At 34.9% G+C, this 25,917-nt stretch overlaps 1 protein-coding gene across 16 annotated transcripts in view; it reads left to right on the plus strand.

Annotated features, from left to right (window-relative positions):
* Positions 1 to 25,917, plus strand: part of PDE4D (phosphodiesterase 4D) — a 1,194,235-nt gene that overhangs the window by 709,449 nt on the left and 458,869 nt on the right. Inside the window, exon 1 of one of the 16 annotated variants that reach the window (XM_016154332.2) lies at positions 9,587 to 13,176. The exons of 14 other annotated variants lie outside the window; for them this stretch is intronic. In XM_016154332.2, the coding sequence (XP_016009818.1) occupies positions 13,130 to 13,176 (47 nt within the window). In that variant the 5' untranslated portion in view covers positions 9,587 to 13,129. Of the gene's footprint in view, positions 1 to 9,586; positions 19,169 to 25,917 lie in introns of those variants that run through there. One more of the 16 variants, XM_016154333.2, reaches the window with a different exon arrangement.

Genomic DNA, 25,917 nt, shown 5'->3' on the forward strand with positions numbered 1-25,917 from the left:
GTAAATTCCATCTGGTGCTTTACAAATTAGCTCATTATTCTGCTGTTCTTATGAATGTGTTAGTCTGTAAATATAGCATTGTCACAAATTAGTCACCTAGTGTTTCTCTGAAAGTGATTTAATATAAGCACACCCACATTATAATATGGAATAGCAAAATAGGTCTTTGCTTGATCCTCTAGATGGAATTCAGCATAAAATATGATTCCATTTCCAAGGGTTTTTTGCCGTACATATCATCTTGTTTTCTAACATTACAATGTGATCATTGCCCTGGATATTGACAATATCATGTAATATTAGAAACCTCTTTGGTTTCCCCATAAACTCCAAGAAAAATCCAAGCTTACTGTTAATTATGGATTCGCAAATTGAACATAGCTTTTGTTTCTGTTTACATTTGTTATCACAGGTGTCATCACAACTGTTGTTTCAATTCAATAACAGCAATTGCAATTTTGAAAATTAAACATCTGATTTTAAAGGGCTTTTTCTGGCAGATAAACTCACCCACCAGTTATTTAGAAAGAAAAAAAAAAAGTGAGAAAACATAAGCTTTCTTTCCCTGTCTGACTTGATTACCTATAGAAAAGAGCAAATGTTTGGATTATAATAAATATTTTATGGTGAGCTACTTCAGTGAAGATGCCTTTTGTACAGGTTGGGAGCTCCCAACTCAATGGCTTAACATGAACAAATAAGGAATATTTATTGTCTTATAACATGAAGTTTCAGAGTAGACTATTCCAGGAATGTTTATTAAGAGGCTCAGACATATCACCTAGGTTCTACTTTGCCATTTTTGCGTGTCCTTTTGCTGAGACTGACTCTCCCCGTTATCATAAGATGATGGCCCTAGCACAGGGTCCAAAGACAGACAATCAACTCTTTCTTCTTTTGATTCTCTTGTTATGAAACACTTATTCCAGAAATCATCTCAGTTGACTTTCCTTTCTATCTCTTTGGCTATGTTTGGTCTTATGACATAAACAAATTACTGGCTAGCAAATGGGATTAGGCTGTTCATCATTTACCCCGGAGCTGTGTATGGAGTCATCTTCTCTGAGTACTTAGCTGCTTCAAAAAGTAGATTTCTGCAAAAATAATTGGGTGTCTGCCAGTGAGGAAGAAGGGAGGGTGGATATTGTATAGATTACCAACAGTGGTAAAGGAACCATGATGCTAATCAGATGGTAGCAAATGTTAAAACCGAAGTTTCAAAAAAGACAGTGAGATATGATAGAAGCTGCATCCCAGTGAGGAGCCAGACCTAAATTCCAGTTTTCAAAATCAGTGGCCAAGAATCAATTTTATAAGGTTTGGGCTCTTCACCCAGCTGTCTTTAACTCAAATCAAAGCTATAAAAAAGTTCAGAGGGAAAAAAAGTAATTTACAAAAATGGTGTTTTGTTTTTCTTTTTATTTTTAAGAAAGACAGAACTGGGTAGTACTGTCAGTCTTACCTTACCCTCCCTCAGATGGGGCTGCACTCATCTCATTCACATCAAGCCAAGAGAAAGAGGCTCCAATGGTGGGAATTTCTCCCATGGACCAGATGTACACCACACCAGAGAGAGAGAGCTGGCCTTGAGCCACTTTATGTCCTTCTCAAGAGGACCATCTGGAAAAGGCACTGGGACTCCAACAGCAATAATTTGCAGAGATCGAACCACTAAAAAAATAGGGGCTTGCTGGTGGGCTGATTAACCAGCAGTACTTTGAAAACAAAGCTCTGCCTGAATCATAGGAGTTGGAGCCAGGGGGCCCAGCAGGGTTGCAGCTGCTGAAGCCACAAAAGTGCCAAAGAGACAGGAGGAAGCTTTCAACATCTGCCAGGTCCCCAGTGTAGAATGCTACCTTATGACAGTGCCAGTTCAAGCAGGGGAACCTCTGTTTCATAGTCTCTCTCTGTGCTCTAGAGTAGTTAGCACCTGCAGCTGGAAAGTCAGGCTATCAAAGAAACGGGGAGATAAACCCCACCCCCAGCCCTGCCCACTTACCCCACTCAAAGCAGCTAGTCTTTTGTATGTTCAGCTGGGAGCAGGAAGATGTGAGTTAAGTAAAGTTTGGAGTTTCAGAATACAGTTTGGCTTGGACATTGTTTCTGAATAGAATCTGAGTTGATGGTTTAAAGTGCTTATAAAGCTCTCTATTGCCTAAGAGCACCCAGAAAATTCACAAGACATTCTCCATAAATAAAACTTAAAGGAGTAGTGGGAAGCCAAAATAAAATTTATTTTTCGTACATATCACATGTTCTTATATTTAATTATGTTAAAATATTTATACCCTTTGACGAATATTTTTAAATATCCTGACAATACCACTCACATATATATCTCTGCTTTCATGTTTCTCCTTTCTATTTTCCTCTAAAATTTAAGAAAATAATTATTTACAGCTTTCAGAAAATGTTCTGATCTTTAAAACACCTGTGCTCCAGTAGAAGTCTTTCATAGTAGGTCTCTATTAAAGGTATAGGAAGCAGTAAGTCATTGTGGAAACTAAGGGAAATGGGAAACTTAGTATTAATAGGGGGACCTTTCCGTCCCCCTCCACTGTCTTTACTTTTCCTTGTCTTCTTTCACCTCTTCCCTTCAGATGCCTTTGGACTGAGAGTTGAGAACTGTCATCTGTTCACTATAGCCACAGCCCATGAGGAGAGGCTACCAGGGATTCGGGGCTGCAACAGTTGCTTGATCTTTCTATTAGAACAAAAATATTCAATCCCAACAGGACACACAATGGCAGCCTCATCTCAAATGGCCTGTGCCTCTGATTGGTGGGCAATTACTGGGGAGAGGGAAAGAGATGAGAGGTTTATATTTTCATTAACTTTATTCCTGCTTCCTGTATAACTTCCATTCTTTTCTGTTAAAAAAACAGGAAAGTATTTCAAAAAATCAAGGAAGCCTGCTGAGGGTTCTGACAACACAAGCCCAGATGGTTGTCTACCCACTTTCTGCTTTTTATTTTTACTCCAATCCCTGTTCCAGTCACCAATCTAAAGGGGAAAGGTCTGTTGGAAAAGAAGAAAATTCTTAAAATTTACTGTTTGATCTGCTTTGCTACTTTATTTTGTGGAAAAATTTAAAGTTCTTTTGTTTCTTTACCTATTTTATAAATCTTTGAACTAAGAACAGATGAAATCATGTTATATTCCTCATCGAATTCTTTCCCACTCATGAGGTGCTTCCTGTAGAGAAAAGTATAAGGTAAATAACTAGCTGGTTGGATTTTCTATTAATATTTTTCTCTCTCATTCAGTTTAGGACATGTTTTGCCTATTTGTATCTATTAAGTGATCTGTATGGTCTATAGTGATGTTTTTAGGGAAGGAATATGCCAATTATAGAGAGAAGGTAAGCTAGTTGATAGTCTCAAGTGCTTAGCATTATGGATTTATCTCCATGTCTGAAAATTAAAAACAGCAGTGCAGAGGGTATAAAAAGCTAGGTAAAGAAGAGAGTATCTGTCTATAATAGGCAACTAGAATTTAATAACTAGCCTTGCATTTATTTTGCACTCAGATACAGGGAATGTTTTACTTAATTATAACAAAATAACTTTAAAACAACTATTCTAAAATATTGAGTTCTGATTTTAATATATTTTAACATTTTAAAACATTTAAATGTTTAAATTATTATTTAAAAATAGCCATATAAATGTCCTTTTTTTCTCCCTAAAAAAGAATTATGTCTTTTGAGGACTAAATTCTCTTACTCTATAAATCTAATAAAAACCACAGTATTTTTCCCTTCCTTAATCTCTATTTTTCTTTTTCTTTTTGTGTTTTGCCTTCTCATCTAAAACAAATTAACATTCAGTGAAGAAAATGATGAAAGGAGTTTGAGAAAACTAAGAAGCTAATATTTTGACTGAAAGTGTAGTATACGTCAGTCATAGAAAAAGAACGCTCTCTCTAGAACCTCTGGATGTGGATGTAGATGTAAATACACTAATCCTTAGTTGCTCTGCATTGTGTGTATGTATTTTTTTTTTTTTAATTTAAGCCTCTTGATGGAGTAACCATTCATTCAATGTCGTGCTAATTAACTGTGGCTACGCAATATTAAATCACAGCATTAATTTTAAAGTGCTTTATTTTTGGAGGGAAGAAGATTTATGAATAGCAAAATAAAATTTCTTATCTAATGACTTGTAAGGATTTTGGTTGCAAGGAAAAGAAACTGATTCAGAGTAGCTTCTATAAAAAAGAGGAGGAAATATAGTTCCTGTAAAGATGTAGAAATTTACAGAAGCAAGGTAGAACTAACTGGGCATTATTGGATTTATGCAACTTGAGAATTGAAGCAACTCCTCTTTTTGTGGCCAAATAATCATCTAATTCTGTTTGTCTCTGTGTTTGTACTCTGCCGGCTTCTCTCTGTAATTGCCAAATTTTCCTTAGATGTGAGTTCGCACTTTACCCAAAATGGCAACATCAGCTTCTAAATCCACATGACCTTTTGGGTTAAACCCACCTAGAAGTGATTAGAGTCTGTTTTTCTTATGACCTTTCACATTTCAAAGACAGAATAGTAATATTTGCTACCCAGTGAATGACTTAAGAGGGAACGGATCAAATTTCCATACCTATTCCAATCAAGTTTTGTAAGCATAGAGTATAGGGAAGTCAAACTCTTTAGAAAGAGCTGTAGGCAGACATAAAAAAATCATGTTTGGTATAGTGATTAATTTATTTATGTTAATCATTGACCCAACAAATATTTCACTGAGCACTTACTATGCACTAGATACTATTCTAGGTACCAAGGATGCAGCAGGGACAAAACAGATCTAAAAGTCCTAGTGCCCCTAAGGAGTTTACATTCTAAGGATAATCTTTAATCACCTTTATCAAAGATAACTGAAAATAAAAAAAAATGAAAAAGAAAAAGAAAGTAGTAGCAATCTCTCCATACGGTAAATATAAAATTTTGAGATAACAATACATGCATAGGTGTACATATACATAGATAGTATATATCTTACAAAGGTATAGATAATTTGCAAATATCATAGTCATATTTGCTTTCACTTAATTCTGTTATCTGTCAATGGTATGTGAGTATGCATATGTGTGTGTATTGGAAGTAGTAGTTTAGGTATTTGGATTTTAAGTGGCATCTAATTTGCAGACTTTGATACAGCCTCTTCTAACTTCCTATTAAAATTACTATAAAAAGACACTCCCCCATTACAATTTAAAAAGCACTGAAACTCAGGACTTACAGTGATTCATTGCCATGATATTAAAGAACCAATAAAGTAAATTGAAAATATAAATTGTAGACCAACCATCCTATTCAGTTCTAAAAGCAGATAAACATAATTTCTTAGATTTACCTGGACCCAAAAATATACACACTATATACTACTACTATAGAACCTATGCTACCACCTTATATTTTTGAAAACCATAAATATGTATACACCGGCAAACACAAAAGATGGATCAGAATTAAGGGATTAAAAAATCTACATGTTTGCAGATACTTATATTTAAGCTGGAGTAAAATAAATATGTACTATTATCAAGATGTATGATTAGATGTTTCATTTTGCAAGTAGACATATCTGTAATGTTGATGGTTTCAATTCTGAATTAGTATTGCTTCTGGCCTCAGCTACAGTGTTTATGTGGACATGGAAAAATAAATCAGTTATCCATTTCTATTTTTAAGTCTCAGTATTGATTCACCTAATAATAGTAGTGAAATGTTTGAACTCTTGAATATATAGTTTGAATTTGACTGTTCAGCTTCAAAGTTTGAGATTGGATTTTTCAATCTGAGATTCTATCTAACAAATATTAGAAACTTAGGTTTGATATTGAATATGTACATGTTAACTATGAATGACTATTTTTCCTTAAGAAATATTAAATATATATTTCTTCATTGGTGCTTTAATTATGCACTAAATATATGGACATATTTTCATTGAAGAGATTAATCAATTCAAAAATATATAAAGTAAAAGATGAAAATTCTTTTTTAATGAGGCCCACCTTTACTTCCTTATCTTAGAGATAATTAGCTTATTGATAGTTTGGTGTATATCCTGGTTCTTTTCCTCTATATTGACATAAATATATATTTATACACACATTTAAATTAATGAATTCATTTGAAAACATTATTCTGCAAATCTGAGGGTCTTTTTCTTACTTACTAATGTATGATATTTTTTCAGCATATTCTTAGAAATCTATAATATTCCATAAACATGGGTATATTTTGAAGCTGGGCCTTATTACATGAGAAATATTTTGACTCCTATGAGTTTCTGAATTAAATATGACACAAAGCCTTTAGAAAAGTTTAGGTGAAAATGACATATAATTTCATTTTGCAAGAGACTTCCAACATTACCTCATTGATTTTTTTTCTCTTTTTTCCCATTTCCATTTAAGTAAATTGCAAAGTGAAAAATCTATATTTTACTACATTTTCTAATGAGTGAATTTAAAGTACATGTGAAAACATTTAAAGAACTTTTCATATTTCTAAGTATTTTTCTATAATTTACCTTAATAAGTTAAAATTATTATAACATGAATTTGCTATTATTTCTATGTTATAGATAAAGGAAATTGAGTCTCATAAAGGTTTAGTGAACTGTTCAAAATTATACAAAAAGTAAAAGGCAGACCCTGAAATTAAGGACTCATATCTTGAGACTCCGTGACCGAATGCAAATTCAACTTTTTGTTCTTCTAACTTGCTGTGAATTTCTTTCCACATTTGATTTTTGAATAATAAATATTAAATCCTTTCTTTTTATTCTAGCATTAGGTATTGTAGTACTTGTACTTCCAAAAATATTGAAATTAGAATTTAGCAAGCATTCTAAATTATCCCAATTATAAAATATGTTGTGTTTGATGATATAATTTTTTTCTGAAAATGTACTTATTTATTAGTTAGGATGAGAAGATTTAAGTGAGCATAGGCTATAAGATCCAAAATAACTTGTTATATTTAGTTAAATAGTAAAAATTTCCAACAAAGCATGTGTTGGTTTTAGGTTATTAAAATAGGTGTTTAACGAATATCTTTTTCATTTTTCAATTAGTAGTCGTATCCTCGGTTATAAAAACATGTGGAAATTGAACATATTTGCAACTTGCTGAAACAATTATGGCATGGGGCTTGAGTTCTTCTGGAGCTCTTCTGTTATAGTTCACACTATTTTCATAAAGTTGCTGGCCAACTTTTACCTCTTGCATGTAATCTATTGAAGAGTAATCTCTTCACAGAAATAATCAAAGATCATCTGGCAAACAGAAGTAAAGAGAGCATAGACCAACTTGCAGCATGAGTGAGAGTTGGCTTTGGTATACAATATTTTAAAGCATTACTATTAAACTTGTGATTTTTTTTTAAAGGAATACAGAAAATGAATTGATGGAAACATTTACTAAAAAAAAAAAAAAAAAGACAGTTTCTTGACTTTTTAGCAATTGAAACCATGGCTCAATGAAGAGCTCCTCTTATTTCAGTTGTAAGTGTGCTAACCAGCATGCCTCCAGACTTTACTAGAACTTGTCAGAAGTGGAAAGTCATTAATATCAACATGGCCATTAGTTAGTTTATTGAGTACCAGCATTGCTTCTGGTGTTATAAGTACACAGAGGAAGACACTATCTCTTTCCATAGAGATATGTTTTCTGTTAAGGTAGGAGAGAATATTTGAACTTGAATGTTCTTTTCCTGCTGGGATGTAGGGTTGGGAAGTACATAGTCATCTTGGGTCTTATTCTACATATTCGAATGCCACTCTCACCTGTTTATTTATTGATGATATGTAAAATATGAAGAACAAAATTTTGTACATTTATACATACATACACATATGTATGCAAAAAGTACACATAAATTTTGTTTTTTATTGGAAAATTTTTTTAATACTGCTTTTTTGGCTTTAGACAAGAAAGTCATATCCTCCAAGATATCCAAGTGACTGTAGCTTCTATTTCCTAAGATAGAACATATGTATACTACTTACATAGGGAACGTGCTAAAAAAATTATGTAGAAGTATTCGTATATGTAAGTACATTTAGGTGGTGACAGGAGGACACACTTTAACACTCGCTATTAAAGTTACATTCTAAAAATGGAACTCTGGGAATCAATCATTACATCTTCCATATCATATAAATAACTAAAGAGCTTAGGAAACACCCAGGTCAGAGAGGAGGGTACATCTTTAGTTGTACTCTTATGCTTGAATTAGCTTAAAGATATAACTTAATCATTTACATTTTACTCATTTTGAAAGTGTGAATTGAAGGGATTTGAAGAGAGTGGAGTCTTGAAGCTAAGGATACAAAGATAAGAATTTGCCTAGAAAGTAGTATTCTTGCTGTTAATTTTCCGTGATTTTTTTTTTTTTAACAACCAGACTCCCCTTTTCAAACCAAACCTTAAAATAAAACATGTGAAAACAGAGGGGTTCTGACTGGAACAAGACAGGGTACCTGGCTTTCCCTTTGGCCTGCAGTTGGTCTGAGACTACTTTGCCAAACCAGAGGGCTACCAGGAACTTAGTTTGAAAATCATCATCCTTGTAAACATAACCTCTTAGCCATGGCAGAAAAGGACTTTACTTATTGGAAAGGAGCATAGGAACATTGCCTAGTTAATAATTCTCTGATTATGGGTTCACTAAGTAATCGTTTATGAAAAGGTTTATTAACATATCTGATTTGCTTTGAATTTGTATTTTTCACTTTATCAATAAATTGATATTCTGATTTTTTTTTTTAATTTTAATTTTTTCTTACATCAGTCTTATATGAGGGTGGTTAATCTGAGTCCACACCTGAAAGAACTATTAGCCTTGTGCCTGTTGTGGGTTTAAAATTTTTAAAAAGATACAAAAACTAGCTAGAGCTGAGGCTACAACATAGCTATAGGAATCTCACCAAGTTTGTGCCAATCTGTGGTGTCTTGCTAATAATCAGCACTTTTTAATTGATCAAAATGATGGGTCTGGGATTAACCATAAAGGTAATTTTTTTGTTTACTTCTAACATTTTTTAGAAATTCCATGAAAGGATGATTATTTTTAGTAGAAGTAACCAGATTTGTATTATCCTGTTTTATCAATATTATTCATCTTTGAGAACTGATTTTTAAATTACAAACCTATTTGTTCTGCCCAAATGTTGTTTCTTGAAGATTTGTAAGATATTGACTCTTGTGAAGCATCAAATAGTGATCATAACCCTGAAGACCCTATTTCTAATATACATGGAATAAAAATGCAGTAAATAAGCTATTTCTATTACCTAAACAAGCCCATTCTTTTATATACGTTGCCTTGAGTTTTCAAAATACTTAATTTGGGGTTGTTTATTAATATGTAGTCTTGGTTCCCTGAACTGTGAAATAAATTACATTTTTTCTTTGTTATCCCTCAAGCAGAAATTTGGCTTTTCTACTATTTATCACAGTTTTTCAGTTGTGCGTTTTCTCATTCTAATTTGTTATACCTTACTCTAGATAGTTGCAAGTATAAAAATAGAAAGTCAAGAAAGTTTACTTTAAAAATATTCAATTGAAATTTCCTCTTGGTTTAAATATATTTTAATTTTATATCTCCTTTAGTAACCTAATGACTAAATCATCTTTGTTTTTTATTTTTAAAGTATTTTGTTTATATGATTGCCACAAATGGAAACATAGCTGGCAAGTGTTAGATGTCAAACTGTGTCGTAATTGAGAAAGATTCAGAGATATTCTTGGTATCATATCACCCATGAGTATCACATTGACATACGAACAGAGAAGAGTAGGATGAACTAAATAATAAAAATAATTTTAAATAAATGATGTCTACTACAAGGGAAAATAAATTACTACATCATTTTTTAATCTCTATATTTGCTACTTTTCTTGGAGACCTACTCTTTTATATAGTATAAGGACTGAATATTGGTATTGAAATAGGTTAATGTCCATCATGACGTCATCATCATTATCACAGAACACTAAACTGTGAAATAGTCTGAATTTTCTTCCAGATCTACTGATAACATGATGTGTAATAATGAACAAATACCATCCTTTTGGAGACTCATCTCCAAAATTGTCATAATAATTGTAATGCTCTCCTTAGTGTGATTCTGTGGGACTAAAATAATACCTGTAAAGATAATTTTTTAGAAAGCACAATACTAAAGCCAGGTGGTATTATTTATGATGATGATGATGATGATGATGATGATGATGATGAAAGGACTATAATACAGTGGTGATGTATGTAGGCTTTGGAGCCAGGTTTTCTTGTTTCAAATAACAACTCTTACTAAATATTTGACCTTGGGAAAGCTACTTAATTTCTGCATGCCTTAATTCCCTCATCTGTAGAACAGGTCTAGCAACAATCCTTACCTAATAGTATTCTGAAGATTAAATAAGATAATAATGTACAGTACTTAGTACAGGGTCCAAGATATTTTAAGTGTTCCTTGCCCTTAAATAATATTGAAATACCTAATATAACATCAAATTTTGATTGCTCTGTGATGGTTGATTCAAAGCATTCAGACTCGTTAAACACGATTCAGATTGGTTTTTTGATTCAGATCACAAATGATCTTATGGAAGAGATTTACTCCCTTTAGAAAGAGGGGGTCATGAGGACACTGTCTAGGCTACAGGAAATCCTAAGAAATAGTCTCAAGTTCCTTTTCAGCTGCAGAGCCATCTTCCTGAACCTACCAATTCCAACTGCTTTTAAAGGAATCATACAGTTCTTCCTCCTCCCAGAAATTCTTTCATTAGTATTATCATTTGATTAAAATGAAAACTCTCCAAATCATGTCATTTCTTAAGACTAAATTTCTTTTTCCTAGTTTTGAATTTATGGGAAATCCACCCGCACCCCACCCCCACCTCTGGGTAGTATTTTCTATGATGACAAGGCCCCACTGGGGAAATTCTAACTAAAGATAATAGCATGGTATATTAAATGTTGCCAGTTTTCCATTTAATATTAAGCAATGGCATAGCCAGCTATTTAAATACCTCAGTTAAAAGTGATACATTAATATTGAGTACACTGCTACTGTGAAGTCCATTCTCCTACTGATTTTCAACAAACACCATTTAAGTGCCAACCTACTATTACAAGAGTTTACTATTTTATTCTTGCTCTAAAATGGCATCAACAGTGATGGGGCGCTTTCAGGGGATTGTTGAACAGAATTTTTGCAACAAAGGGCCAAGTTTGAGGAAATGCAAAATATTGACAGTAGGCGTTGCAATTCTTTATCTCAGCACTCCTCAGTGCTACACACCCCTCATCAAACGAGCAGCTTTATGGCATGCGCAATTGCAACTAGAGAGTAACTGACTTCTGTAGAACTGGCTTCCAGAGGATTTCCTGTCCAGAAATTACCATGTGGTCATCTATAGATAATGGTTACAAATCATCAAGTTAGTAAGACATCCCCATCCCAATATATATAGGTGTTTTTTTTTTTTTAAACAAAGGAGTCAGAGTAACCAAGTCCTGCCATCGGCAAATTCTCTGACTTCTTTCATTCCCTTTCTTTTCACTAGGAAAGAAAAGTAAAACAGAAATAAACAAAACCTCTCTCTCCATAATATCTATTCGTTCAAGGTATCAAGTCCCTGTGAGCTTATTTAGAGATTATTTTTATTTTATTTTATTTTATTTTATTTTTTTATTGCTTAGCTTGTCTTGCTCGGTAATTACTAAAGGGAATCTGAGCTTTCAGGGCGAGCTATTTTTCCTTTAACCCCTTTGGCTCGCTCCTCCTCCAAGGCGAGCGAGGCGTGCTGCAGTGTCTGGGAACCACCTAGAGGGCCCCCTTGACGCCAGCACATCCCCTGTCAGGCAGCAGTCTCTGCAGCCGGTAGGGCTGCTGCAGAGTTAATGTACAGTACCACGGAGCCTGCAAGTGTCCTGAGTTGCTCAGAGCCGGGCGGCACAGCCCAGGGCAAACAAGGCGGCTGCGACGACTCCAAAGGTTCTGCTGGAAATTCGGCGCTGGGAGACCCCAGCAGGAGCCTGTTGCCATTGTGTTTTAAAAGCATGCAAGGTCTGTATGGCTTGGGCATGAGAATATTTCAGAAGATATCAGAGCATCCGAGTAAATGACACCTATTGGGGAATTAAATTTGGGGTGAAAAAAGAGAGAGAGAAAAGAAAGACAGCCGGGGAAGAAATTCTTAGACAACGTCTGACTTGCAGCTGTGAAATTCATTTTCTTTCCAAGGCTAAATATGAAAAGCCCGCACATGGTTTGGATAGCAACAAATTAAAGGGGTTTCTGCAGTGAAAGGATCAATAGCTTAGTCATTTTACTTAAAGAGAGCAGACAGCCTTATTATGGTTAGGCAGCTGAAATGAATTTCCTCATGACGGCACCTTCAGAAGTCATGGTGGTAGCTAACGGTAATCCTGTCCTGCAAAACAGAAATTGCTCCTTGCCTTCCGACTTTTGCAGTTGAAAACCAGCAATTCTGAGATTTGGGAAAGAAGTTGGCTTTGATTATACATGGTTTCTAGCCCCTCTGCCCAGGTCTTTGTCCAACACGTCTCAGAAGGCAGCACTGCGTTAAAGTGACCACACATGAATATGTGCCTAAGAAAGAAGAAAAAGCAATATTCATTTCTAAAGGACAGCATGGCAAAGCAACCTGAAGTTTTCCATTTCCCTTCTAACACTTCTTTAACAAGGATAACAAGAAACTGTCTTTTGAGTCCTTTTTTCCCACATTGCAGAGTCCTTTCTGAGAGGATGCATTAATTTATACTCTAGGCAGTTGGATTTTTACCAGGACAATATTTGCCACCATTTAGGATTAACGATTGAACTGGTTATTTTAGTGTGTTGACTAACTAGTGGAACCTAAATGGATGGACTTATACCTGCAGTGCTCTGTGATGTTTCTTTCTTCAAATCCTGGAAGGGCTTTTGTTGTTGCTATTTGTTTTTGGAGGGGGATTTTTTTGGAATTCAATACTTGTTGCAATAATTGCCCATGATAGCTGCTCAAACAGGAGAGTTGGAATTCTTCTGTGAAAATCACTACATGTGACATATGAGACAAGGAAAATATTGATGAGAGAAGATCGACAAACATGATGCACGTGAATAATTTCCCCTTTAGAAGGCATTCCTGGATATGGTGAGTAATCAATATCCCCTTCAGTTTGTAAAACTCAGAATTAGCAAATTCCATGACAGGTGCCAGAGACAGATTTATCTTGAACAAGAATATTGCTATCAAGTGAGGATAAAAATTAAAACATGTTTAAGACCAAATGTTGTCTAAGAAAGTAATGGTTTTGCAATCGCAAATTAGTTGTTAATATAAAAACATCCCCCAATAAGAAGTCAAATATGAGGACATTTACAGTTGCTAACATTTTATGGAAAAAAAATCAAAACACAACTTTGAGAGTGGTAACTAACTAATAAAATTAAAAAGGGGTTTGGGGCTTTGTTTTTGCTTTTTTTTTTTTTTTTTTAAATTCCCTGGGAAGGACACATATGTATTTTTGACATCTAATATAAATTTACCTGGTCTTTCTAAATTTCTAAAAGAAGATTAAGGGAAAACTTAGAACCTTGACTCAATTTAAAAAATAATACTAATATGTGTTGGTGCGTCACATATAAAGAATATTTCTACTAGAACAAACCAGTTAAATAGAATTCTAACATGAATCATAAAGTGTTCAGACTTTCATAGAACTTGCTTAGTGCATTGATTTTGCTCATGTATTAAGGTTCAATGCAATGTATTAAGGTCCCTGGACATGTGACATCATGTACCATCTTTTGTTAGAGTTCATAACTAAATGTGTATAGGAACTAATTGCTGACAGTATTATAAAGGCAAAGCTCATTATTTAAAAATTGCTTGTTTTTACTTTAAGGTTGATTGGGTTTAATCTCATCACAGAAACTTTCTGAATACATGATCAAGGCACATTTAAAGGTTTTATGCCTGCTAACATGGTTTGTTTAAGATACTGCAATGTGTCTGATTTTGAAAGTATATTTCCCAGGTAAAATATTTGACTGGGCTCAGGATAAATAATATATATTAAAATGCAAGTTTCTGAGGGGTTTCATTTGCTTTGATGACAGTGTCTCTAATAAAAGCTTTCTGATATCTTAAAGCTCTACCAAAACCACTTTCTGGCTTGTTACAGACATTTTTAACTTGTTTGCTAAAAATCAATTACAGAGAAGGGTAGGTGACATCCTCTGTCACCCTGGGCAGGTGCTCATCTTCTATCAACACCAGATATATCTAGAATCAAAGCTGTGGCGTATCTTCCTTCTCTGCTGTCTAGAGCCATCATCCCCAGTCTTGGGAGGCAGTCTGGGTAACATGCCTGCAAACCTCAGTGGCCCACTTCCAAGTACATCAACAGAGTTCCCGACTCAGTGGGAGGTTTGGTACCATTGCGTTGCTGGTTCTGACCGTGAGGTTCAGGCATCAACAATAAGGTCCTTGTCATTCTTACAGATACATTCATAGTCTTTAACCTTAAGATTGAAAAAAAAAAAAAAAAAAGTCCTGGAAACAGTCCCTGGCACATAGTAGGCATTTGTCAAATATTTATTTTTTCGACTTCTTATGCCTTAGGCAAGGTTAATTTTGTATCTATTAAGATTTGTTTAGGGGAAAAAAATACCATTCTCATTTCCATAAAGTGTACCTTGCCTTAAAGCAACAGTTTTTGTTCTGCGTAAGCTCTGCTGTTTGGGTCCATTTGTTTATATAGCAATAGGGAGGATGCATGTACTCTTTGAATGGCTATCATTAAAACCACCTTTTATTTTGGTGCATTTACTTCACCTCTACTTTTGACTGGAAGGAAATAAGCTATTCAAGTCTATATTTTTGAAAGAATGCAAATGTGCTTATTCATGCTCCTCTAGATAAGTAATATATATGTTTGAAAGTTACATAAAGAAGTTGAGAGTCCTGGTGGTTTTCTTTTGTTCCTGGAGCTAGGCAACCCTTCATGCATTTCACTGCATGACGTACTGATTTGTTGTTGTTGTGGCTAAACTGAGCCAGTGTGGAGTGTGAGTGTGCCGTGCCTCTATTCCTACTTGGGAGACTTAGAAGGATTTATTAATAAGTTGAAATCGAAGAGGGTGGTGGTTTTTTTCCAGGTGACCTAATTAATGTTGTACTTGGTTCTCAACTTCCCCAATTGTTGTTTTTCTCTTATTTATAACCTCACCTTTCAATACTGCAGTAAGTGATTCTAGGTGTTTGTTAACAGAAAATCTCCTTCTCCTTTGTCCTACTATAAGAGTCCTATTGGATTAGATTCCATGCTCATGAATTATCGTGCTAAGAAGAAAGGATTTGCCAAGTTATTTTCCCTTTCGTCTCAAGATTCCCTTTCCTTATTCTCATATGCATGTCTTTTTTTCCACAAAGGGGCAAATCAGAGGTTGGCAACAGACCAATGCCAGAGAAGAATAAACATTTAAAAAGAGATGTGTGCTTTGGTTGTGTGAGCTCTATCTCCTCTCTATGAAAACTTTAAACCCTTTGGGTATGCAGGACACAGAGGTGCATGTTCTTTTTCTCTTCTGCTTTGTGAGGAGCAAGATGGAGGAAAAAATGAAATACAGGGGGCCTAGAGCAGTCTACAAAAGTTTATCAGAGATAATGATTCAAATAGAAACCTATGTACAGAGTTTGCACTTGGACTCTCATCCTCCTGCCTTTCAGCTGGTGTGTTGATAATTGAGCAATAGTAGTATAAATTCATTGTTTATTGGTTACAAGTTAAAATTAATAAATGGTTTTATTACTTGTCTTAATAGAACACTACCTTTTGAGTGCTAAAGAAGTGGTATGAAGAATGTGCTTTTCTTACTTAAGGCTACATTAGAAATGCTAGAGGCTTTATTGCGAAGACTTCTTTCCACTACCCTTTATAACCTTTTTACTGCCAAGCCAAACAAAGATAAGAATTCGCCCACTAGGTGAATAAGTACTCTATGGCTGTTCTTTTTTACTCTGGCTAGTTGTAAGAATATATTGGTAGCCAGGAAATTTGGGATCAGGTCTTCTTGCATGGTTGGAAGAGGGAAATGAAAGTCAGCTTTCTAGGAATTTAAATTTTATTAAGTAGTAATTAAGGCAACTCTTTAGACGCATGATGACATAGGATCATAGGCAGGGCCTAACAAGAATGACATAACATAGTGTGCCTAACATGTGTTTGTAGCCTTTTGCCTTTCTAAAAAGATATATAACAGTTTTGTATAATCTGATTTATAAAAATGCAATAACTTCATGCCAGAAACACCAGGAACATATTGAATGGAACTGAATTTTACATTTATAAAATTTAGGAGGATGTTTTATTTAAATACCTTTTCATCCTTTTTATAATGGACTCAAATGACTCAGAGAGAGAACCATGGGAGATGGAAGGTGATGGCCCCTGTGAAGGGAGGCCGTACAGTGCTGCTATCAGTGTGCCCCTCTGAGCAAACGGGAGGAAGATTTGGGACTGGTGGTTGTATGTAGTAATTAACTATTTTATTTATTTGATGCTTAGGGTTTAATTTTTTAAAGCTCACACATCTAAATGCTTTTATCAAACTCTGATGTGGAGAGGTAACTTTGATCAAGAGACAAAATGTGATGATTACACAGTTGATTCAACATTGAGACTTCTTCCCTTTTTGGTAGGCCCCCCACATCTTTTCATTGGACGCTTCCTTTCCAGGTTCCTAGTAAGGGTCAATCAAGCAAGTTATAATTTGGTTGTTTCCCCTATCGATCAAGGGTTCAGCTATTCTACTAATCCATTTGATTTCTTTTCTTTGATCAAAATTCTCTATGAAATGCAGCAAGATATAAATCGATATATCAATAATATCATAGGCATATATATATATTTATTTTAAAATATTTTTGGATGCAATTCCAATAAATAAATAATCAGAGATAGGCAAGATGTCCTGTTTCTTAATGCAAGGATAATTCTTATCTAGACTCTTAGGGTTTCATCTTTTAAATTTTTCTTCTTTTCATATACTAAAACTACAGAAACTCAACCCAGAATTGTATTTTTTAGACTTTATATTTTGGCTAATATATAATCTCACTTGTTTTATGAACATTTTAGTGAGTAAGAGAAACAATGAGTTAGATGACAGAGTATGCATTAAAGGATAAAATGTATTAAGTCTCACGCAAGGTAAGGGAGCTCTGCTCATTTTAGTTAACCTAAAAGTCTGTCAGTGTCTGCTTGTCTTCTAACAAGATTTCAGGTCATTGCTGACCTTGCTTTAGTACCATCTCTTCCTCTGAGTGACAGAACTACTCAGCAATTTCAGAATACAAATACCAAACTCTCAGCTTGATTCTGAATTCTCATTATGGCCAAATACAGTTTCTTTGTAAACACAATAAAAATTTAGCTAGAGCTCAATATTATACCCACTCATCTTGTTCACAAATCCCTGGGGCTCAATGTAAAGTCAGGAGTCCGGGTTTAGGTATAATATAGCAAGGTTTTCTTTAGATGAGCATATAATTTTTTTTGCCTGTCTTTCTGTTTTATTGTCTTTTATTGACTTTAGCTGCATTTCCCTTAATTTCTTTTAGCAATACCTTGTAATTTTAAAATGAAAAGGGAAATTTATGTTTTTGTTTTAATTTTAAAAAAATGATTAAAGAATATTATAATAGAGGAGGAGAATTTCCATCTGTAATACCGGTGTGCCCACAACTTATGGAAATTAAATATAATTTTCAGTCCTAGCAGACTTTCCTCTGTAGTAAAATAGTGCCCTTTAAACTGCTGACAGGATACATCCTCAATGGCTAAGTGGGTGGCCCAAGCCAGGGAGGTTTTAGACAACTCCTATAAAAGGGGGGGAAAAAAGAAAGAAAATATTCTCCATCATGTGAAAATGATTAGCTATGAATTTGGGAGGTTTTGCTTCTATTAAATTTTTCACTTAATACCCCTATTTGTTCCTGTACCCATTCTAGCTGACTGTTGCCGTGTTAAATCTACTAATGCTGAGGTATATGGGTTCACAGAAAAACCAACAAGTAAGGGGAAAAAAATAGTTTAGAACCTGAGATAAAGAAGAACCCAACGAGGTAACAACAACCAGTTTCCCACTTGTCACAGACTAGAAGTTTTTTTTAAAAACAATAATTGCACTTCACCTCTTCATCCCCTCCTTTGGTCACACCCCACAAACGTTAATTTTCATTAAGACCCTATCTAGCTATAACATCATCTTACTTTTTTTCAATAGCTCCAAAATATCTCTAAGCCATACGTTAACTACTACAGCTTTTATCACTCAATGCACTATTGGATGGTGTTTCCAGTTATTAGAGAAGTACCAGCCTATAAAGATACCCAAGACAATATATTTCAACTAGATATTACATTGTATAAACTTTTGGATATATATTTGGTTTTAAAAATGATTAATCCAGATTCTGTATACTCAGGTTATTGACTAGAGAAAAAGAAAAGAAAAGAAAACAAAACAAAACAAAACACTCCTTCAGGTTCGTAACTCTAATTCTGGTGTTAATGTTTTGCATGACCTTGGGAAAGCTTGCTGAACTTTTCACCACCTGTTGACAATGATTGCAACAGATATTTACCCTCTTCGAGTTGAAGAGTAGGCTATTCAAGTTACTCTCATTGCACACTGATAATATTAATTTGTTAGACTGTTAAACAGTGACACGACATACTGAAATCTCTTGGTTGAAGTTCTTAAAATATAGACAATATAAACATTGTGTACCACATGGAAGAGATCAATGCTAATTGAATCATGTCACATGTTTTCAAAGAAATTACGCCATTTAATGGCAGTTGTAATTTTTGAAAGTGGGTCTTATTTGAATCCCTATTTGTAGATGAGGAAAGTAATGCTCACGGAGGGTAAATAATTTGCTCAAGATGAGTGACGTATCTGTTACATAAGCTGACCTACTCAGAACCCAGTCTGGCTTGATATTAAAGCCCAGTATTTTTTAATTACCATATTCTGCTGGTAGATGCCTTACACTCTGGCCATGGACCTTCTGGAAAATAGATTAGCAGCTAGACAAGAGAAAATAAGCAGGTTTTCACCCTGTCGCAAGTTAGGTAAGTATATGAGATGCCTAGTGAGTATAAATGGCCTTTGCCTGAGAGTCCTTTCATGTTTATGTTAGCACTATGACCTATACTTTGACCACATCATCAGATTTTTTTTTTTTTTGTATTTTCTTAGAATGAGAAAGTTTACAAGGATTTGAAGTGAACCATGTCCCCAGGGCCACTCTGTTCTATGGGATCCTTTATGTGAATTAGGAAAGAGGAGTTAGAAATGCAGGCTGCCTTGCTTGGTGAATGGACAGAGCCCCCTGTGCCAAGCAAAAGGTGTCCCATGCTCTGGGCTGGGCACACAAAGGGAGAGTGGAACACAGATGAACTCAGCTTTACTCACTGTCTCTAAAAGGCACTGTCAGACAGTGATCAAGCTGCACAGCCCTAGCCCTGCTTTGACATGGCGTCATCTCTGTCTTGAAGGACAGCTATGACAGATGAAATGTTTTTGAGCGTGCTTTGCGAACAAAGATCATACACGTTTTGTGCTTTGCTACCATCGTTATTACTTCTTCCAAATGTTCTAATTATAGGTCTTAAATTAATTTTTTGCACAGGTAAAGAATATTAACATTTTCTGAAATCAAAGCTAATGCCAGTCAAAGAAACATTTTAATCATGAAATAGCCCAAAATCTGAACAGATGAAAATTATTTGTGATGAATTGGTTTGGAACATGTGGAACAAAATGATTCATATGAACATAGAGGATATACAGATAAATAGATAACAGTATTGCCTTGAAAATAATCATAAACTAGTGATGAGAACAACCAAGCAAATAAATAATTACAGTATAGTATAGAGCATATTAATATAGATATATATTAAGTGTTCTGGAGTCCAAAGAAAGAAACGATTTCACTGGCTGGTATAAATACACTATTGAAGTCTAGAAATGAGGAGCTAAAAATATATCTGATGGATTTCAGAATTGTAGTTATTGGCAACATTTTGGAAAAGGTTTAAGGGAGAGTCTGGGTAAATTATATTTCAGGGGTTATAAGCAATGCAAAATGGTGCATGCTACTTTCAAAATTTTGGTCAAGAAGGACAGAACAAGGAGTAGCAAGAAAGAGAGAGGAAGGGTAAAGAGGGGAGAGGAAAAAACAGTAGTTAGTGAAGAATAACACTAGGTACTTTTAAGGGTCAGAGAACACATCCCAAATGAAGTATCCAGATACAGGATCCGGGCAACTAGTGAAGGACATGGCTTCTTCCAAAATAGGAGAGAGGAAGGGGAGGATGGATGCAAATGATGTAAAGATTATGTAGGTGAAAGGAGAACCTGAGGGAGTTTTGGTCTCATGCCCTCTGTTTTTTTCTGCAAAGTATAATTCAAGATCATATCTCAGAGGGAGAAACATGGAGGGGCAAGAGGAGAAGCTTAGTCAGGTTATAAAACAGGTTCTGTGGAAAATTGGGAAACTGCTGAAGAGGGAAATACGTGAGTGTAAGCGAAGTTCTAAAAAGTCAGTCATGCTGAATGAATATATAAAGTCGATGAAAGATATTTTACTTTGCTTTTAAAATTACACAAATTGTTTTGTCAGGAAAAGGGGCAGCGATGTGACAGAACTGTTAGAATTCTTAATTACTAAATTAGAAACTGTGTTGTATTTATAATTTCTCCTCTTGATTGTGTTTTTGGATTTCCAAAAAATACAGAGTTGACTATAGTGTTGCTGCTGTCTATTTGGTAGTGGTAGAAGCTGTTTTATGAACATATTAATTAGATTGCAGTTCTAGTTTTATGACCTGATTTTGGAAATATGAGATTTCCTAGGCTGTCTGGAAATAACTCTAGGGTGACAAACAGAAGCTCTAAGATGTTTGCTTTGAATTTTATCTTCAAATGAATAAAAATCACAGTTGGAAGAGAAGGCAAAATGATTCATCTTTGCTCACTTTTTAATAGGAAACTTTCTGTGGTTTATGTTGGAATGTCACAAGTCCATATATATAACTTCCTTTCACATTGATTTCGTCAAAAACGCTTCTGAAGTTTACTTGAAAGTGTCACCAGTCTCTAAGAAATTTATGGAAAATAACAAAACATAGTATGACTTTAACTGGAGCTGGTATAACATAGTTTAAATATTTATAAATTTAAATTCTCGTTTCTGTTTCCATGATACCACAGGAAGAAAAAATGAGAAATGTAAGGTGGAAATTTAGGGAAAGTTATAATTTTTAGGCCATAATTATAAACCCTATAGTGTATCATGTGTTTAGCAGAGATTATGAATTCCTTTTATCTCTTCTAATCATCGGCACTTTCTGTGAGGTCTGCAGAGCTTCCTCACTAATATTCTTGATAGTCAGTGCTCATGATAACTTTCTATAGATCTTTCATGTAGGATTTCTGTCGTACCTCTAAATCTCTAAAAAAGGTATGAAGCAGTCCTACTTACAGATAATGAAACTTCATTCTTCCCTCTGTTTGGGTTTTCATGTTTTTATTTTTAAATCTGAAGGTGGGGAGGTTCAACTAAATGATACTTTCTTTGGTGCTATAAAAATCTATGGTTCTATATCATATTAATTTACCCATTTTTGTCTTGAAAACCATCAAATAAGGCCTTGGAGCCAGGTATCAGAGTCTAAAAGAAAATATTTGCAAAATTCTATAACTGCACTTCTGTTAGAGGAAATGCTGAGAAATAATACATTTATCAATAAACTACTCTAAGACTGAACCCTGGCGTTTTTCTGAAGTATTTGGCTTCTCCTGTAGAAAACCCTTAGCCTCTCAGGCTTAGGTATTTGGCTTAAATCCTTCTCCACAAAATTGTACCTTAACTAACAGCCTTTTTCATGGGTAAGATATTAGCTTTGTGGCCATTATTGCTGATAGTCACAGTAATTGAGAAAGTACATTCCAATACTACTTATGTCTTCCCAGCTCTTCTCTTTATCAAAGTCTCAGGCCCTTCTTTGTTCATCCAACCTCCACCTGGTATAAAGAATCAACAGTGAGAAACTCTCAATATTAGAAACCTTGCATTAGTTTGCTTTGCTTTGTGTGTTTGCTCAGTAAATTTAAAATAAATAATAGGCATAATGATGGAGAGGTTATTAATATTCTAGAGAAAAAAAGAAAAGCTAGCAAGTCAGTAGTGGGCAAGATGAGGAAATCAGAGTGTTATTGAGACTAGTAAAAGAGACTTCTTACAAGACATCAAGTAAGGCCTTGGAGCCAGCCAGGTATCGGAACCTAAAAGAAGAAAATATTTGCAAAATTCCATTTTTTAGAATGTAATCCATGAAAGATTTGATTTTTGAGAGAGATTAAGTATAAAGGTAGATAGATCAGGATGTCACCATTTTAGAGACTGACCCCATCTGCCAGGCCTTCACTAAACCTTATTTTGCTCCAAGGAACTTTCTGTGACAAAGCTAACCTCTGGTAGCAAACCATATTCTATTCATGAGAAGAGGAATATATATATATATATATATATATATATATATATATATATATATATTCATGAGAAGAGGAATATATATACATATACATATATATGTGTATATATATACGTATATATATATATATTTATGTGTTGTTAGATATATCTATTCTTTAGCATAGAGGTTACAAACATTTATTTTTAAGTCATGGAACCCTTTCTTCAAGGAAAAGCTTAGGCAGTGACTTAATATATAAAATAGATATGACAGGTATTGAGGAGCAGCTTTGCATTAATGCTGCACTTTTGAAGAAGGGGTGGGGTAAGCTGGAGCCCAACAAGACAACAGCTCCCCCCACCCCCCCGCGACTCCCTACCCCTTGCTCTAGCGTCCTTCTGTTCTCCTAGAGCTCCTTGTACTTCCCTATAGCATGGTTTGTGTTGCTGTGCAGTGTTCCATGTGCAGAGAGGCACCTGATTTAGTGGATAAAAGCACCGACTCTGGATCCAGGGTGCCTTCAAATCTGGATCCATGCTTTCTAGCTGTGTGGCTCTGGGCAAGTTATTTAACCTCTCTATCTCAGTTTCCTCATCTGCAAATGGGGGTTATCATAGTTTGTACCTCATAGACTGTTGTGTGGATGAAATGTTGTAGCATACATAAAGTACTTAGAAAGGTGCCTGGCACACAGATGTTCTGTCACATTTGGCTGTTACTAGAGCTATTGTGCATCCAAGTTGGGTTGGGGTCCTTGAGAAGCAGGCCTCGAGAGGACTTGAGTGCAAATGGTTTATTTAAGGGATTATCTCAGGAAATAGCAATGGGAGAGTGGGAAAGTTAGACAGGAAAGGGAAGAAAGCCTATACAGGGTACATTATTGATCAGGTAACTTAAGTAGGCAATTGGGACTCAAACTTTTGGAGACTGCTGGGAAATGATGTAGAGCTTGCTTCATATTTGTCCTATCCAAAGGATGAGGACACTGGAGGATTTATCCTCCAACTTTCATTCTTCATTGGCCAGTGGTCACTGGTAGGAGTTAATTCCTAGCATTTCCAGCCTGGCCAGACTGCAAGCAAAACCTGGGTAGAGTATTGTCCATGCTTAGAATAAGATTCCACTGGCGTGTTATTGCTGAGGGAATGTGTGCAGACCCCTGACAGTGATTGCTACAGGACTGAACAGAATCACCCAGGTCTTTCTGTATTATTCTGTTTTATTTTCTCTGCTCCATATACTAGGCATCCAATTGATCTTTATGGAATGAGTGAATGATTTTTCCCATGGATATTTTTTGACTTGGCCTTCAAAACTTATTGTGTCTCATTTGAGTCTCACCTGATCTATTTTTAATGATTGCATTCTCATTATTCCACTTAGGAGCTGTGTGACCTTGAGCAACCACATAACTTACTGAACCTGTTTTTTTTTTCCTAGAAAATATGGCTAATAATTCTACCTCATCATGTTGCTATAATCATTAAATGAGATATTGTATGTAAAATGCTTAGTGCAGTTCTTAGAAGTAGCTGCTCAAACAAGAGGACCAGTTAGATTTTTTCGATTGTAAAGTAATCAGTTTTAGTCTTAGACTTTTCTTATAACTCTTCTTTAGTTTCTCATGTTGCTATTCCTTTGATTTTAGATGTTTTCAAAAGAAATATTTGTATTTTAAATATTAAAATATTGAAATCTTATTTGAAAAATAATTTGCCACTTGGGCCTTTGAAATAGGTAGAATATGCCATATTTTTCTTATTTAACATATCAACCATATCTATTAGTTAAGATGATAATAAAAAACTCGAAATCCCTTTGCACATTAAAATAAGATTTAACTATTTTTTTTATTGTAAAATAACTTCAAGAACTATTTTATATATTTATACATTTCGCAATCAAAGAACACCTTAGAAAGTTAACTCAAACTTCAACTTTTTAAGAATCTACACTTTTGGTTTCATGTGGTGAAGATGATGAGAGTTGGAGAAGTTATCATTAAGGAAGGTAGTTGTATCAGAATTGCCTACAAGAATTTGTCCAAAAAAAAAAAAATTCAGCCCTTATTTTCCCATATCAGTAACAAGGAGTATCAGAGTCTGGGAGTAAAGGGGTGCATAGGAAGAAAAGGTAGCTTGTGTGTTTTGACAAAGCATTGGACGGATCCCATACCCATCTCTCTTAACAGATAATATTATGCAAAGGAAGAAGTCCATGCTTTAGAGCCATATTGAACTAAATTCAAATTCAATTCTCATGTTAACTGGCTGATTTTAAGCAAGCAACCTGACATTTATGAACATCTCATTCTTAAAATAGGAAAAATACAATATTACTAATTTATACTAATAACAAGCAGATTTTTGTCAGCGCTTAATGAGGTAATATTTATTTGTTTGTTTAAAAGTTAACCTCTTTTAGGCAGCATTTAAGACAGTCAACAAAGATATATAGCTATAACTTTTAGGGGAAAGTGATGAGGGAAGGGCAAATGGAAATAAGGTATGATGTTAATACTCACATGCATACGTAATAAGGTGAAGAAAATAACATTACCTTCACAAATGGCACCAGAATCTCCTTGGGGACGAGAAATGACTTTGCTAGAAAAGATACTTTGATGATGCCATAGGAGTAAGATGAGTCCCTTGTGAGTTTGATTGCAGGCAGGTGCTCAGATGATGTAATGTGAAAGCCACTCTGTATAACACAGAGAGAATTTGGTCCTACAGAGCCAACCAAAGTAGTGGAGCTGAGGAAGAGAGATCAGAAGAGAGGAGAGGAAGGGGAGAAGCCTAAGGAAGGCTGAGAACTATGTGTACTCAGTCCGCTAAACAGAACCCTTCCTGGTGACAGAAGGGGGAAAAAAGACCACCGATGCATGTATGTCTTACTTTAAGTCTCAGGAAGAGTTGAAGTGATTTAGGTGGTCTTGGTGGTATGCAAATCAAAAAGGAGTTGTGTTCTGTTAGCAACTGAGGTCAACGGCCTCTAATTCCCAGAAATTATTACATAGCAAGGGCTGAGTTTTGGGACTCTTATTAGTCATGAAATTGGGAGCTTCAAATCAATTTTGTCTACATTTCAAGGGAGAAAGAAACTTCCATCTTCTAAGAGACTAACAGACCATGAAATCTAAAGGTATACCAGGCGGGATGTAAAGTTCTTCAAAGTTTCTTAGGAGCCAGTATAAATCAGGGAGCTTTAAGACAAATCCCAGTTTCTGTTAGGCATAAATGACTCAGTGGTTCAGAGAAAGCACACACATTTCTAATAGTAAGATTGGAAGAAAATTTGTCCTAAGGATAAGCATAAAGAGGAATGGGATGGATAAA

The sequence above is a fragment of the Rousettus aegyptiacus genome, unplaced genomic scaffold (genome assembly GCF_014176215.1).
Source record: "Rousettus aegyptiacus isolate mRouAeg1 unplaced genomic scaffold, mRouAeg1.p scaffold_m13_p_8, whole genome shotgun sequence".
Classification (NCBI taxonomy): domain Eukaryota; kingdom Metazoa; phylum Chordata; class Mammalia; order Chiroptera; family Pteropodidae; genus Rousettus; species Rousettus aegyptiacus.